At 45.6% G+C, this 14,297-nt stretch overlaps 1 protein-coding gene across 5 annotated transcripts in view; it reads left to right on the top strand.

The window, feature by feature from the left end:
- SDK1 (sidekick cell adhesion molecule 1) overlaps window positions 1-14,297 on the top strand; it is an 887,311-nt gene that overhangs the window by 707,477 nt on the left and 165,537 nt on the right. For all 5 annotated transcript variants that reach the window (XM_027612939.2, XM_027612937.2, XM_027612941.2 and 2 more), the window contains 2 exons: window positions 12,116-12,231; window positions 13,989-14,181. In XM_027612939.2, the coding sequence (XP_027468740.2) occupies window positions 12,116-12,231; window positions 13,989-14,181 (309 nt within the window). The remainder of the gene's footprint in view (window positions 1-12,115; window positions 12,232-13,988; window positions 14,182-14,297) is intronic.

The raw sequence follows: 14,297 nt of genomic DNA, 5'->3' as shown, positions 1-14,297 counted from the left end.
TGTAAGTTCTTCATAACTAAACGCCCAGTATAATTACAAGCATTTTTCTTACTGCCAATGTCGACGTCAGCAACTTTCCTATCATTTAGGAGGAGGAGAGCACTGTAGTCATCTGAAGCAATGAGGGGTCCAAATCCGACGCTGATGCAGTGATTGGTTCCCAAATTCAGGTTTTATTAAAAAACAGTTCAACTCCCCGCCAGAGTCCCATGCAGATGCAGTGTGACCATGGGGTTCTCAAGTGAGCCTGAGCATGGGATCCTGCTGGAGCATGAGTGTGAGAGATGACCACCAAATCCTAAAATACGCCTGTGTAGACAAGCAAACTTCCACCCGTTTCTTAACTGTGTTCACAAAGATGCAGATGTTGGTTTTTCTGTAAAGGGTCCAAAGACAAATTATACTATAAATCATCATTTTGAGCATGCCAAGGTTTTAAATTTTTTCTGGTTTTATTTCTTTGTCATTTTTCTTCCTGTAACAGGTATTTTTGTGCTGTAATGATTTATTCTGGTTTCAGAACATTACCTTCTAATGAAAGAGAAATATTTCACATTTAAAGAGAGATGGAAAAAAACACCGGGTTATCCACATCTCTAAAACATTAGTAAAAGCTCCTAAATGTTCACTTGGGCTTTGAAAGGTTTTCTAAAGTAAGGATTATAAATGAACACTCTGTTTGCAAGCTTCATTCGCATCTCCTCTTGGGAAATTCTCAATGTGGCATAAATGACATTGCACAAAAGATTGGTTTCTCAATCCTTAAGACTTTCTAGGCCTCAGCCTGCACTACAGAAGAGGATAATGTAGTAGATTCTCCCAGAATCACCTACAACATTAAGAACTGTACAAAATGATGTAGGATGTTCCATTAGGAATGGGCTCGATTCGGTCTTTTAGAATTTTCAGGGAAGGAAAGGTTAGGATAGGAAACTAGCATTTTGGAGGAAGCCACTCTAATGAGATTTTGTTGTCCCCTGCTATGCGTGAGCATGCCATGCCTCACCCTGGTCACCCCCCCGGCAGTCGTGAGAGACAGGTGTCACTGCTCCTATTTCACAGAGAAAAATGGGAGCTCCAGGAGGTAACTAACTTGCCCAAAGTCACATAGCTGGAAAATGCTGGAACTTGTGCTCTTTTCTTTCTGCATGTATCAAACATGGACAAAAATTACTTCCAGATTTCTGGTGTAGCTTGAATATAGAATAGAAAACAGGCAAGATCTCATCTTATGTTCACACAGCAAGTGGATTTGCAGTGGTTTGTGGACAATTTGGACTGCAGTCTACAATAGGAAATCTATTTGACAATGAAACCCAGTACACACACACATAAACACACACACGCACAGGTGAAACAGAAGATTCATAAACCAGTAGTCACCCTTACACTGTGTGATGTTCTTTGATATTTTCTAACCTATTTCATTCTGTTTCATTCTCCCATTCTTTCACAAACGCTAGCTGTGACCACTAAATTGATTTCCTGGTCTGCTAATGCATTTGTGACCTACAGTTTAAAGAACACTGAATTCAAGCGACATAGGGTGCTTGGTTCAGCTGATCTTGCATCCCTTTCAGAAGAGGGTCCCACTGGCCTGTAGGACAAATCAGGGTCCGCAAGGGAGACACCACTGAAGCCCACAATAAAAAACCGAACAGGGGTCTTAGTGAGGGCATGAGCGGGGTGACCCGCCTGGGTGCAGAGCCAAGATCTGGGGACTGGAGGAGGGTTCCAGCACCTGGATCTGTGCAGATGACCTCATGAGTGGGGAGAGTTTCCCAGGGGGAGACTTGCCCTTCAGTTGCCGCTGGAAGACACAAGGAAAAATCAAACCAGTCTTAAGTTGCTGTGACCAGCATATTATTTTGTCATGTACAGGATGGTCTTCCCGACAAGCCTGGAAACTCTTCGAGGGTGGGGGCTGTGTCCAATTTGTCTCTGCATCCCCAACTCCAAGCACAATGCCTGATATGTAAATAAACAAGGCATAAATAGATCTCTGATTAAAGACAGATGCTCCTCATTTCTTCTTCAGTCTCCAATGCTATGTCAGTTTCATCTCCATATTCAGCATGACGCCCTCCCTTCTCTCCTGCTGCTTCTTATCTCAGAAGCTCCAACGAAAGCCCAGCACCCGCCTGCTCTGCCCCCACACATTGTCCCTCCCTAGCCTAAAAACCGGTCGCAAATGTTTTCTCCTCAATGCCTGACAAAAAAATTGGGGAAAATAAGTTCAGAAAGGGCCACACAATGTTTTTAAAGTTTTAAAGTATTTTTTTTATTCAGGTCATTAATAAAAGATACTCAAGTTTATTTGTCCAAGATTTGTTATCCTAATAATGTGTTAGGAATGTTTAATGCAGTGAGAACATTCAGGTGTATCAAAACCACAAGAACCGTAACAACACAAGAACTCATCCACAGCCTGTAACAATCTGGAATTAAAGATAACACCCGACACACAAATTGTAATGTATACATCCATGCAGCAATGTGGAGCCAGTAATTCTTCCAAATAATGAGTTTGCTTCTCCCCCTATTTGAAAGGCAGAGACATTTAATTCTGTAGATTGCCAGGAGAACTAGATGCCCATGAATCCCCACTAAATTCTGGATAGACACCGCAGTCCTTAATATCTGAAATCATCCACTTTAAGGCTAATGAAAAACAGAGTGCGCAGTTGTGGTGAAGACTGAAGACACTGCGCCCCCCCAGCGCAGTGCGGGGGCACCCTCCAGAAGCTGCTGCCCAGCCCGCGACTCCATCCCCAGCGAATGGGTCCAAAGTGAGGAGACCGTTTCCCAGGCAAGGTGGCCCACGCCAGGCTGCCCCCCGGCACCCTGGAGGGCCATGAGAGATGAACTGTTTCTGCAGTAGCTCGCTGGCTTTCTGGGTTTATCTATAACAGATAAGGCAGGGCTACTTTACTGTAATTTCATTCCATGCTAAGTTCAGCTGATTTCACAGCATCGTCAGGGGGCTGCCCAGCGCCGTCAGCCTGGGTTTGCCCCCGTCCGGTGGGGGTAAGAAGCAGGCTGCAGAAGGCAATCTTTGTCCTAGCACAGAGGCTCCTGTCCTGGGAGACTCCATGAATTCCTACAGTGTCACTTTGTTCACTTTGTCTGACGTGTTGTGAATCTCCACAACGTCAGATAGCCCTGTGGTCTCCACTGCTTCCTGTAGATTCACAGTGACCGTAAACCGGTTCTGCCCTTTACGTAGACTGAGTCACGATAGCACAGAATTTACTCAAGGGTGTTGCACGTGAGCTTTACAGAATCTGCATAATTTCGTTTGAGCAAAGAGCAGGAACGCTGTGTCTGAGAAGCTATGCCCACAGTAGCTGATGGGCCACCCATCTGGGTGCTGCGGGTGAGCCCCATGGCCTCGGAGGGCCCTTGCATCTCCTCCTCTGGTCTGCACAACTCGATCTGCACCATCAATAGGGTGCCTGGTCTGGCTCTTTGGAGCACCTAGGTGGCTCAATCGGTTAATCGTCTGCCTTCGGCTCAGGTCATGATCTCCAGGTCCTGGGATCAAGCCCCATGTCCAGTTTCCGGCTCAGCAGGAAGTCTGCTTCTCCTTCTCCCTCTGCCTCTCCCCCCTGCTCGTGCTCTCTCTGTCTCTCTCCCTCTCAAATGAATAAACAAAATATTTTTAAGAAATAAAAAAATAAATAAACAGACTTTCTTGGATAAGTAAATGGATGATTCCAAGTCAGGTCTCCAGCAGGTAATGCATAAGATGAGCCTGCAAGATCTTGACCTCTCAAAACACAAAGAAACTATCAAACACTAGGCAGGGCTTGTCAGACTCATGCCCACCTGGAGAGATTCCCACTAGTTAAAGATGGGAACCTATGAAAATCAGTACCACTAATAATTGCAATGAAGTGAAATGCTTCAAATACATTTCAGTCCATGGATTCATAACAGTATTGTTTTTAAGCCTCATTGGTCACCTTTGGAGAATGTAACAGAAACTATTGTATGCTGAATTTGTATAAACCTTCCCAATCAAAACTCTCAAGATGTATAGGGAGATACTTGACTTGATTGGTGAACATCATAGTTTTAATATCTGGTTTTATTCTTGAGATGGCTCCATTCAGACTGCGTGCAGACTTTTAACCTCTTCAGATACATGGAAGTTACTATTGACGAGAAAGTATTTGCACAAGTAGCTAGCTGGTCACATATTTGAAGATTATCTATTACCTTTTCCCCAGTTAGGAGAAACTTCTTCCTTGCCATTAACTGGAATGCAGATAATTCAACCTCCATAAATGGCGCTTTATGGGTATAATGTTTCTCTAGGTTAATAGCTTTTCCTTTTATTTCTTTGACAGACATAATGTTGAGTGGTTTTTTGTGATGAGGTGAATGGATTGGATTCTGAGCAAATGTTTTCCGTATCAAGTATTTCAGAATAATGGGTGTTTCTGTGAATCTACACAGATGCTGTTGTCAGTCTTTATATTTTGCCTCCAGAGTTCAGACAGTGACTCCTTAGAATTGTAAAATCGATCCTATATCACAACTGCACAGGTAACTCCATAACCAAGCTGAGTTTCTGCTTTGACCCTGTGCGGGTCAGGATGCTTCCACAAGGTCTCGGCAGTTCTCGACAGTGTCCACTCGGTGCTCAGAAATGTCAGTTAATGGGGCACCTGGGTGGCTCAGTCAGTTGAGTGTCTAACTCTTGATTTCGGCTCAGGTCATGATTTCAGAGTCAAGAGATCGAGCACCACGTTGGGCTCCACACTCGGCGGGGAGTCTGCTTGAGATTCTCTCTCTCCCTCTGTCTCTGCCCCTTGCCCCAACTCATGTGCAAACTCTCTCTCTCTAAAATAAATAAGTCTTAAAAAACAGAAATAGGAAACAGAGAAGTTCCCATTTTTGAGTAATGCTATTAGAAGACCAATGGATGGCATGTCAGGTGGTCCAGAGACAAATTTAGTTCAGATCATTAAATCCAAAAAGTCTCCATCACAGGTGGATGAATACTGATCGTTCTAACCTCACCTGACATGTGGCATTATCTTCAGCCCCTCAAAAGAAGTTCTTTTGTCAAAAGTGTTGCCATTTTTTTTGTCTTTCACAAAACAGCAACAAAAAAAAGTTCTTGGATATTATTAGATTTACCATTCCGATAGCATCATTTAATGAGTCTGAGGCCACAGGCCACCTCTTACAGAGGAGAACTTCTCTGTGAATAAAACAATGGATTTCTTGAATCTGAGGCCTTTCAGATTGAATTTTGCAGTAAAGTCTTTATACCGTTCTGTTGGCTTTGGTATACAAAACTTATAACTGTGTTCTTTGATACCTGATTTATTCCCAATATCCATTTAGCTTTTGGCCATCTCATCCTTCCTAGCATGTCTGGTATGGGGTATACTGCGGTGCCCCTGTCGCGATCAGTTGCTTGGGGGGGGGGTCTGCCCATCCCCAGCGCTGGCACAGGGCCTGCTCAGGGCTCACTGCTGTGACCCCCCGGGAGCTGTCCGCCGCCTCACCCAGGGCCCCCCTTTCCCACGGCCAGCCTGTGGCTAATGGCGCCGCTGTGGGCGTGGGAAAACCCAGTCCCTCGGCCTCAGGTGAGGACAGCTGGAAGGGCTCGGCTGAGGTCTGGCCAGCTACCCTCTTGCAGAGCATCTCCTGCGCTGTCCTGACCTCCTCACTTCCTTCTGGGTGCATCTCAGCCCCCGTAGAGCCGATACAGGAAATGGCTCACAAACAGGACGCTCAATCTGACACAGGTGTGCGTTTTTACAACGTAAGTAACACTCTCAGCATGCGAAAGGGCTCCTTCCTTTTGAAGGAGTCCATCGGAACGTTTTGCTCCATATTATCTTCCCACTAAGTTTGTCCCTGGGTCGTCTGATGTGTCGTCCACACAGCTCCTCGCAGCGTTACTCAGAAGGGGTACCTGTCCAATTTCCTGCGCCCCACTGGTCCCAGACAGGTGGCCAACGTTTCTGCGCCGTCGGGTAACATGAATGATTCCGCAGGCGGAAGGAGGAGTATTGGCTTTAGCTCTCAAGAGCAGCACGTTGTAACCAGCGTCTTGTCCTCGATCTGATATAGTTGTGACCAGACTCATAAATACCCTTCCTTCCTGTTTTGTAGCTGCAACCAATTTCCCACTTCTAATCTTTTCTGGGTAGGGTCAGTGCTGGCGTGATCTGCCAGGCATCCTCACTTCATCCAGTTCCTTTGCCGTCAGGTACTGACTTTAGGCTGAAGAAGGAGAAGGTGATCTGAGCACGCAAACCTCAATTTCAGATCATTGCCCTGACATTCCCTGGGTAGAAAATTTCTTTTACTATCTGACTTGGTGTACCTGATGACTCCCTTTATTTTGGGTTTTTTTTTTTTTTAAGATTTTATTTATTTTGAGAGAGAGAGCGTGAGCAGAGGGGAGGGGTAGAAGGAGAGGGAGAAGCAGACTCCCCCCCGGGACCCTGGGATCATGACCTGAGCCGAAGGCAGACGCTTAACTGACTGAGCCACTCAGGTGCCCCCGATGACTCCCTTTAATCAGAAAGTTGTTCATTGTGCTGTGGAAGTATGTCTCTATAAATACAAAATAGAATCAATAATATAGACATAAATAATTTTAATAAATATTTATATACTTAAATATAAAGTACACAGTGGACTGTGGGCCTTAATGACTTCAGAAATCAGCTTTTCAAAAAGTTTTGGTTGCATGCATTCTTAAGAAGTTTTTCAAATGAATTGAGTTGAAAAATCCAAAAAAGGAAGCATGCACTAGGCAATATTGACACATTCATTTCTATTTGATTAAAGACCTAAAATTCTGAAAAATTCATGACCTATGAATATTAATTATGTACTCTCTGATCCCAAATATTTCAAAAAGTCAATTATTTGAAGCTGTAAAACTCTGTAGTCCTCTTTATTGAGTTGATTTATTTAGGCAGCTTATTATTTTAAAACATTTTTATATTTCTAAAACCAAAGATTCGTTTTAAAATCCATCAAGAATCTGATCTTCCTGAAGAAGGGAAGGGAAGGAGGAAGAAGGAAATTTTTAAAAAATCATTCATATCTTACCAGCGAACCCCTAGCATCAGGAAATAAGCATAATCTCACACGCCCTCTGTGTATGACCGGGTGAAAATGCTGACAAATTGTTTGAAAAAAAAAAAATCCATACACACTTAACAGCAACAACAAAATCCACTGATGATAAGCAACTTGCAATGAACGTAAAAGTGACCTTGGGAGGATGGGCCGGTGGGGGATGTCGGGGAGGGTGCCGTTCCGTTTTGCTGCTCTGGGGCCTCCCTGCAGATGCTCCGTGGAAAGCGGGTAACAAGAACTGGATTCGGAAAGCGTCTAGCAAAGTCATGGCTAGTTTTGTGTTTTAAATAGACTTTAGTTTTTAGAGCAGTTTTAAGTTCACAGCAAAACTGAGCAGAGGGTGCAAAGATTTCCCATGTACCTCGCATCCCTCCCCATCACGGCACCCCCACCATCAGCACCACCCAGCAGAGGGGTCCATCTTTTACAGTCTCCAGCGACAGATCGCTGGCACCCACAATCCGTAGTTCACATTGGGGTTCACTCTCGGTGCCGTGTGCCCTGTGGGTTTTGATGAAAGTGTAATGACATGCGTCCATTATGACATCATACGCAATAGTTGCACTGCCCTAAAAAATCCTCTGTGCTCCTATCCCCCTCCCTCCCCTCTCCTGACAGCCACTAATGGACCACCTCCACAGTTTTGCTTTTTCCAGAGTGTCTTCTAGTTGGAATCACACACTATGGAGCCCTTTTAAACTGGCTCCTTTCACTTAGCAATATATGATGCACAGGTAAAGTTGTCGAATGTAATTTAACAGTTGTAAACTTTTCGGTGGCTGTGAGCAGCAGTTGACAACAAGGAAGAATCGAGAGACATCAGTAACTCTGGTGCTGATGTAACCCATCGGAGGCACCTGACTGGGCCTCCCTGCCCTGTGGTGCCTCCTACATGCCCATTCCAAGAAATCCCACCTTCGGCCATCGCTTTATCCCAGCCACAGACTTCCTATAACGGATCAGTTCCTGTTTCTAAAATTGCTCATGTGGTTTCTCCATCCATGCACTGTAGTCATTAGGTGCCCGTGGGTGCTGGGTGCTCACGACAGAGCTCCTTGTCCTTGGCTGGGAGAATCAACACAGCATTTAAGCTCTGTTGAATTTAAGACTGAGAGCATCCTAGGATCAGTGCAGGGGGAATCATCTAGAAAAAAAATGGATTTTTTTTTTCTTTTTTTGAGCAATGAAAACCACAGAAGAGCATAACACCTGTCACCTTACCAGACCTCTTCAAGGCCTGCAGTTAGGGACAAGGAAAGGACTGCACTTGAAATGCTAATTATCTGGGGAGAAAAATGTCTGTGGGGGCCTTATTCAGAGCACTGGGAGGCCCCCGCTTCCCTAAGCTCTCCTGTGAAGACTGCAGAGAAGTCCGACCTAGGAGCGAGGCCCTTGCCTTTCCTCACAAGAGGAGACTTCCACGGCCCTCAATAATTAAGGCCTTTCAGCCTCTGTGGGAAGCACTGTCGAGAAGGATTTCTTGGCTGTAGCTCCTTCTCTCATTCTAGGGAATTTTTAATTCCATCGTCTACATGTTTGTGAGTCATTTCCGATGACAACAGTTAGGGCGACAAGAAGCTGAGGGGTGGCTAGGACAGCTGGTGATTTTTTTGGACAAAGCCCCAGGCGGGCAAGAGATAGGAACCTCTAGCATCCAAAGGAGGCTCCAAAACCTCCTTCCTGGGACTTTGAGAAGGAACGTGCATCCAGCTCCATGAGCTTTGAAGCGAGGATGCAGCTGGCAGAGCCATACTTACCTCCTGGTTTTACGTGACTCCAGGGAATAAGAAGGGAGGACAGAACTGCCTTCTTGCCTGGGTCAGCGCAGCTCCCTGGGGTTTTGCTGAGACGACGGCAGGCGAAGAGACGCGCTGACGTGAGGGTGAACAGCCCGACCCAGGAGAGCATCAGCTTCCTGTTACGTTGCACCAAAGCAATGCAGAGATGCAAGACGTCCCCTTAGGGCACTAAGACATCATTGCTTAATTTAACTTATGCAAAATGCCAAGTTTTTAGAAGTGTTAGATCAGTGTTAGGTCATCTAGAGAATATCACAACATTGGATGGGAACGTTTTATGGAATTCTAGAGTCAGTGACTGGGCCCACGAGACCCCAGAAGGAAGCCTTCAGAGAGCGATGCATTCCTCTATCCCCGCGAGCGTGGCTTCCGGGAGAAAAAGCCCAACACTTCCAAGTCTCCTCCTAGTCACCCCCCATACTTTTCTTCCCTCTCCCTGAGAGAATTGGAGGTTTAAGACCAGCAGCGATCTCTTATATGTCACGGTGCTGTGGGCCAGGAACTGGAGCAGGCCTGAACAGGTAGCTCCTCAGTCCACTGGCAGCTGGGCTGGGGGGCGGGGCGGGGGGGGCGTGGATCCACTCACATGTCTCGGCCTCAGCAGGGAAAGCTACAAGGCTGGGCTCCCCTGAGACTGCAAGCTGCTGTCAGGGTCCCGGACTTCTTACAGGGCTGCTCGGGGTGCTCCCAGAGAGGCTGGTTCTGGAGAATAGAAGCTTCAGGCTCAGCAAGGCCGGGGTGGTATTCCACAGGTCGGAGTATTCAAGGAGCCCGCGCGCAAGGGGCCCAGACCCAGACATCACCCCTCAGTGGGAGAAAAGCATCAAAGAGTTTGCAGCAGTTTTTAAAAGTCAGATTTCCTGTGATATAATTTACAGAAAATGATACAAATCCCCCCTTTTTAGTGTACAGTTGTATATGTTTGGATAGACGCACACCATCCACAATCACAACCGTGATCAAGATAGACGATCTCTGTAACCCCCAAGATCCCCCTGCGCTGCCCCTCTGTACTCCAGAGCAGTTATGTTTTCGGCATGCATTTTTCTGTTCTTTTATTTGTAAGCTCTTTGTGTCTTCGCCTTTAAAGTGAGATTCTAAATTGTTGCTTTAAACAGTCAGCTATATTTGAGAGTGAGTCAAAAATAAGAAAAATATATTCTACCTATCCTCGTCTTAACCGGTTCTGGAAATCACCCATTTCCCTGCATAGATCTACAGCTTCAGTGTCCATCTGATATCACATTCCTCCAGTGTTTTTCACAGTGTTTTCCGTCTTCCTGATGACATCTTTATGATGCTTCCCCAGGACAAGGACCCTGGGACCATAGATTTTCCCATTAGTACTTGAAACATGTCACTCCATGGCTCCTGGCTCACTTGGCTTCCGATGAGAAAGCCCTTGTAACTCCCTCCTTTGTGTCTCTGTACTATTGAACTTGTCTGGGCATCCACAGCCTCTAAGCACTCTGCCCTCCGCTGCCCGCCCCCATTCAGCCACTAGCACTTCATTAGGAATTTCAGCTGAGTTTTCCCTACCAGGCTGTACAGTATCCCTCATCCTCTCTCCTGCTCCGTCCCAGGTGAGCCAGCACTCACATGGTCTCCCCTCCAAGAGGCCCGTCTTTTCTCAACATTCCAGACTATTCGGTGGCCCCGTTGACCTTGGATTTCCTTCGGGCTCAAGAGAAGTTAAGATTTTGTAGTTAGTTCAGCTTCTTCTTATTCTCAGATGTGACATTCTTCCCAGCGTTCTACATCCTACAGGCACTGTGATCCCCCCGGCCCTTTTTTTTTTTTTTTTAATTCAAAAATGCGGAGTGGGGAAACGGACCGTTTGCTTGCCGCCTTGCAGAGGCAGGGACCGAGGAATATCACAGCCAGAGTCCAGAGAGGACAGGAAAAAAGCGTGACTTGAAGAGTACACTTGAGGGGCTTGGGGGAATTTTATGCTTTTTTCACTTCTGCCTAACGAGATGGGCTTTTGAAGAAGAGAATAATGAGAGGCTTAGTCATCTTTAACAGAACCATGCTCTGTCCCCATATGCTCCGTTTCAGGAGACTGTTGTCTTTATTTCTTTAGCTGGAGCCAAAGGATCTTATTGGCTTCTTTGTCTTATTTTTGAAACAAGCTCCTAAAGGACAAGGACCTTCTTTTTCAGAGAGTTGGATGTCACAGCCCGTGGGCTGGTCCCCTCCTTTGAGGCCACAAAGGTCCTTGTCCTCTAACAGCTAGCCATGTCACATCACTGCCTTTTTCAAAACACTCTGGATTCCCCGTGGCCCACCGTGTATGTTACCAACCACTGTGTTTGAGGAGACAGTGCCCAACCCGACCCACCCACATCCTCAGCCCAGCTGCCCACGTGTGCCCCGTGTCTAGCCATGCTCACTCTTTTCCCATGGTACGCCAGGGTTTTATAACGCCAGGCCTCACTCCATCTTCCCAATGGAGAAAGCCTTTCGCAAGGCCCTTCCCTCTTCAGACAACTGCACTTTCTTCCAGAACCAGTGCAGGTGCCTCCTGACCGCGGCCGTCTGTGCTTTCCTCAGACAGATTCGGCTGCTCTGTCCTGGGCGTCCACTGCTCCAGAGAGCGATGTGCCTGTTTCCGTTACATGAGTATCTCCCCAAGATCATGACTTCTGGAAGGCAGGCCATTTGGCAAGCGTATAGCTGGTCAATAACAGAAAGACAAAATGGTGGTCCCTGTGACAGACAAAGAGAAATTTAGCCTCCAAATGAGTGAACAATCCATATGGGAGGGGATGCTTTTTTTTTTCCAGATGGAGGATAAATGGTCTTGAAACACAGTGGTACCTAATGGGGGAGGGGGTCTCTCAGTGAAACCTTGCCTGGATCTCAAACCCTGAGTAACTGAGAAACGAACCGGAGAAAGCTCTCATTAACTATTTACCTGGGGATTCCTGGGAAAGCCTCACCAGTGGAATGAGATGATCCAGTCCACTTTTCTGCCCATGCCTTAAAGAATTCTCCAGCAGAAAATGGGAAATGGCCCCAGTTCTTTTTCTTTGTAATGCCACTATTAGCTTCCGGAAACATTCGTCACACTTCCCTGTTGTCAATGCCGTAATGGCCTGTGAATCATGAGTGGCAGCTAAGAGTTTCTTTCTCATCTCTTCTCCCTACTGGGCCTCCTACCGTTTGTTTTGCTGTCTTCCACGACGGCCTTGGAACAGTGCCTACTGCACCCCCACAGAACGTGCAGATGGAAGCTGTGAATTCCACAACCATCCAGTTCCTCTGGAACCCTCCACCTCAGCAGTTCATCAACGGCATCAACCAGGGATACAAGGTACACAGACTTAGTTCAGAGTCCTGGGTGGCCGTCCTGGTCTGTCATGGTCTTGTGACCAATGAGAAGGCTGCCCACTCCTCATTTCATGGAGAACCCATTGTATCAATTTACCGAGTGTGTTGGCTTTGGTGGTGGGGGTGGGGGTCACCATTTATCCAAGGTCTTATCTGCTCTACTGGTTCAGAAACTCACATTATTAGTTTTCAAGTGGGTGGTTCATATGTAACAGAGCAATTTCTTTTGAGAAAAGCCATCCATTTAAAAATTAGCAGTGGAAAACCTATCTTGGTTGACTGGAATCAGCATTTGTACAAACCACATCTTCCTGGAGAGGAGTCCTCTCGGAAGAGCCCAGCCTTAGAACAAAGGGCGCTAGATCAAGGGAATGATATTTCTATCAGGTAAAGATATTTACTCCCTCCCCGTCTCAACTTCAAGGAGAGTTCTGTTCATAGAACCAAGACCAGTGAATTGAGGGCACCTACCTGGCCTGAATTAGAGGCACAGAGTCCCACTATGCAACCGCCCTCTGTTCTTAGCTACCAGGATATGTGACCTTCATAGATGTATTTGGATGCAATTTCCAAAAGTGTAGTCCATCCTGCCTTCTAGATCAGCTTCTGGTTGGACTTGGGGTCCCACCTTGATTTTACCTACAGCATAGTCACTAATGTCCTGCAGTAGCAGGTAAAGTCAGGGGAGATCTTGATGGAGAAAGGACTCCATGTGGTCTGCTTGAATTCTTGGTAATTTCAGATTCAAAGAGTATTATTTCCTTAGACACTTGGTTCACTTTTTTTTGCCCATTTGGATTCAACTTACAGAAACACTTTTTTGTTTTCACTAGAAAGGCAGATGCAGCTAGAAATTCGCCCTGCCTTTTCTTTTCCTTTTAGATTCCCCAGAGGAATCTACACTCAAAAGCCTTTTTGAAAGAAAATCATGTTGATCAACCAAGATGATTTTGCCTCCTTGACTTTCCTGTCAAATCTTATTGGCAAGACCAGAGCATTCATTCGATGGCTCAGTGTTGGTTTGATTTATATAAAAATACGCTTTGTGTCCCACAGCATATCAACCTCAAACCTAATTAACCCTGGAAATGTTTGGTGTCAAAGGAATTAAAAGTCACACTCATACATAATGTTGCCCGAACATTAAAACAACTTCCCTTGGAAAGTGTATATGTACTATATTTCTTTAAAATTGTAATTGATCTCCTAAAATTCTTTTCGGAAAACTAGTGTGACATAAATCGTAAATAATAAAGATTCCTTCCCATTGAATCAGGGGCTTCTCTTTGCAGCAGAGTAGGTGCTAGCTAAAAAAATATCTGTGTTCATGTTTCATTGATATTTGCGTTTATGTTTCATTATACTGATTAAGTCAAATAAAGATGGTTTTGTGTTTATTGCTTAGTGTTAAAAAACATTACGTTCTGCAACATCTTTAGGTGAGGAGAAAGTGAAGGTTTGAGGAGTGTCTGATATTCCAACATGGGTTAAAGTAGATATTTATATATACATGTATAAAATATATGTACAGGTACATATTTGTGTTTAATTATCTGTGAGATATCCTTTCAACTCCATATTTTTAAGTGGGATCATAAAATGTAGCATTTATGGAGTTTCTTAATCATGACTTTGCTTTCTTTGAAGATATATTAATCACAAAATAAAAATCCTGATACAGACTCAAGAGTGAAGGTGTGCAGTTAAAAAGGATCTCTTTCTCAACCTGTCCCATCACAGCTCCTCGCTTGGCCAGCTGAGGTCCCTGAGGCCACCACTATGGTCACCATCGCGCCAGATTTCCACGGAGTCCACCACGGGTATATAACGAACCTGCAGAAGTTCACTGCTTACTTCACCTCAGTTCTGTGTTTCACCACTCCAGGGGATGGGCCTCCAAGCACGCCTCAGCTTGTATGGACTCATGAAGACAGTGAGTATTCCTCCACCATGTGTCTTCTCAACAGTCACAAGTCAGGTGTCAGGAAGGTCCAGACCGTTGTCATATCCTGTGCTGGGCGGGGGCCGAGGAGGGTCATCAGGAATGTC

This window comes from Zalophus californianus, chromosome 10 (genome assembly GCF_009762305.2).
Source record: "Zalophus californianus isolate mZalCal1 chromosome 10, mZalCal1.pri.v2, whole genome shotgun sequence".
Classification (NCBI taxonomy): domain Eukaryota; kingdom Metazoa; phylum Chordata; class Mammalia; order Carnivora; family Otariidae; genus Zalophus; species Zalophus californianus.
This window is presented reverse-complemented; position numbering and strand designations above follow the sequence as displayed.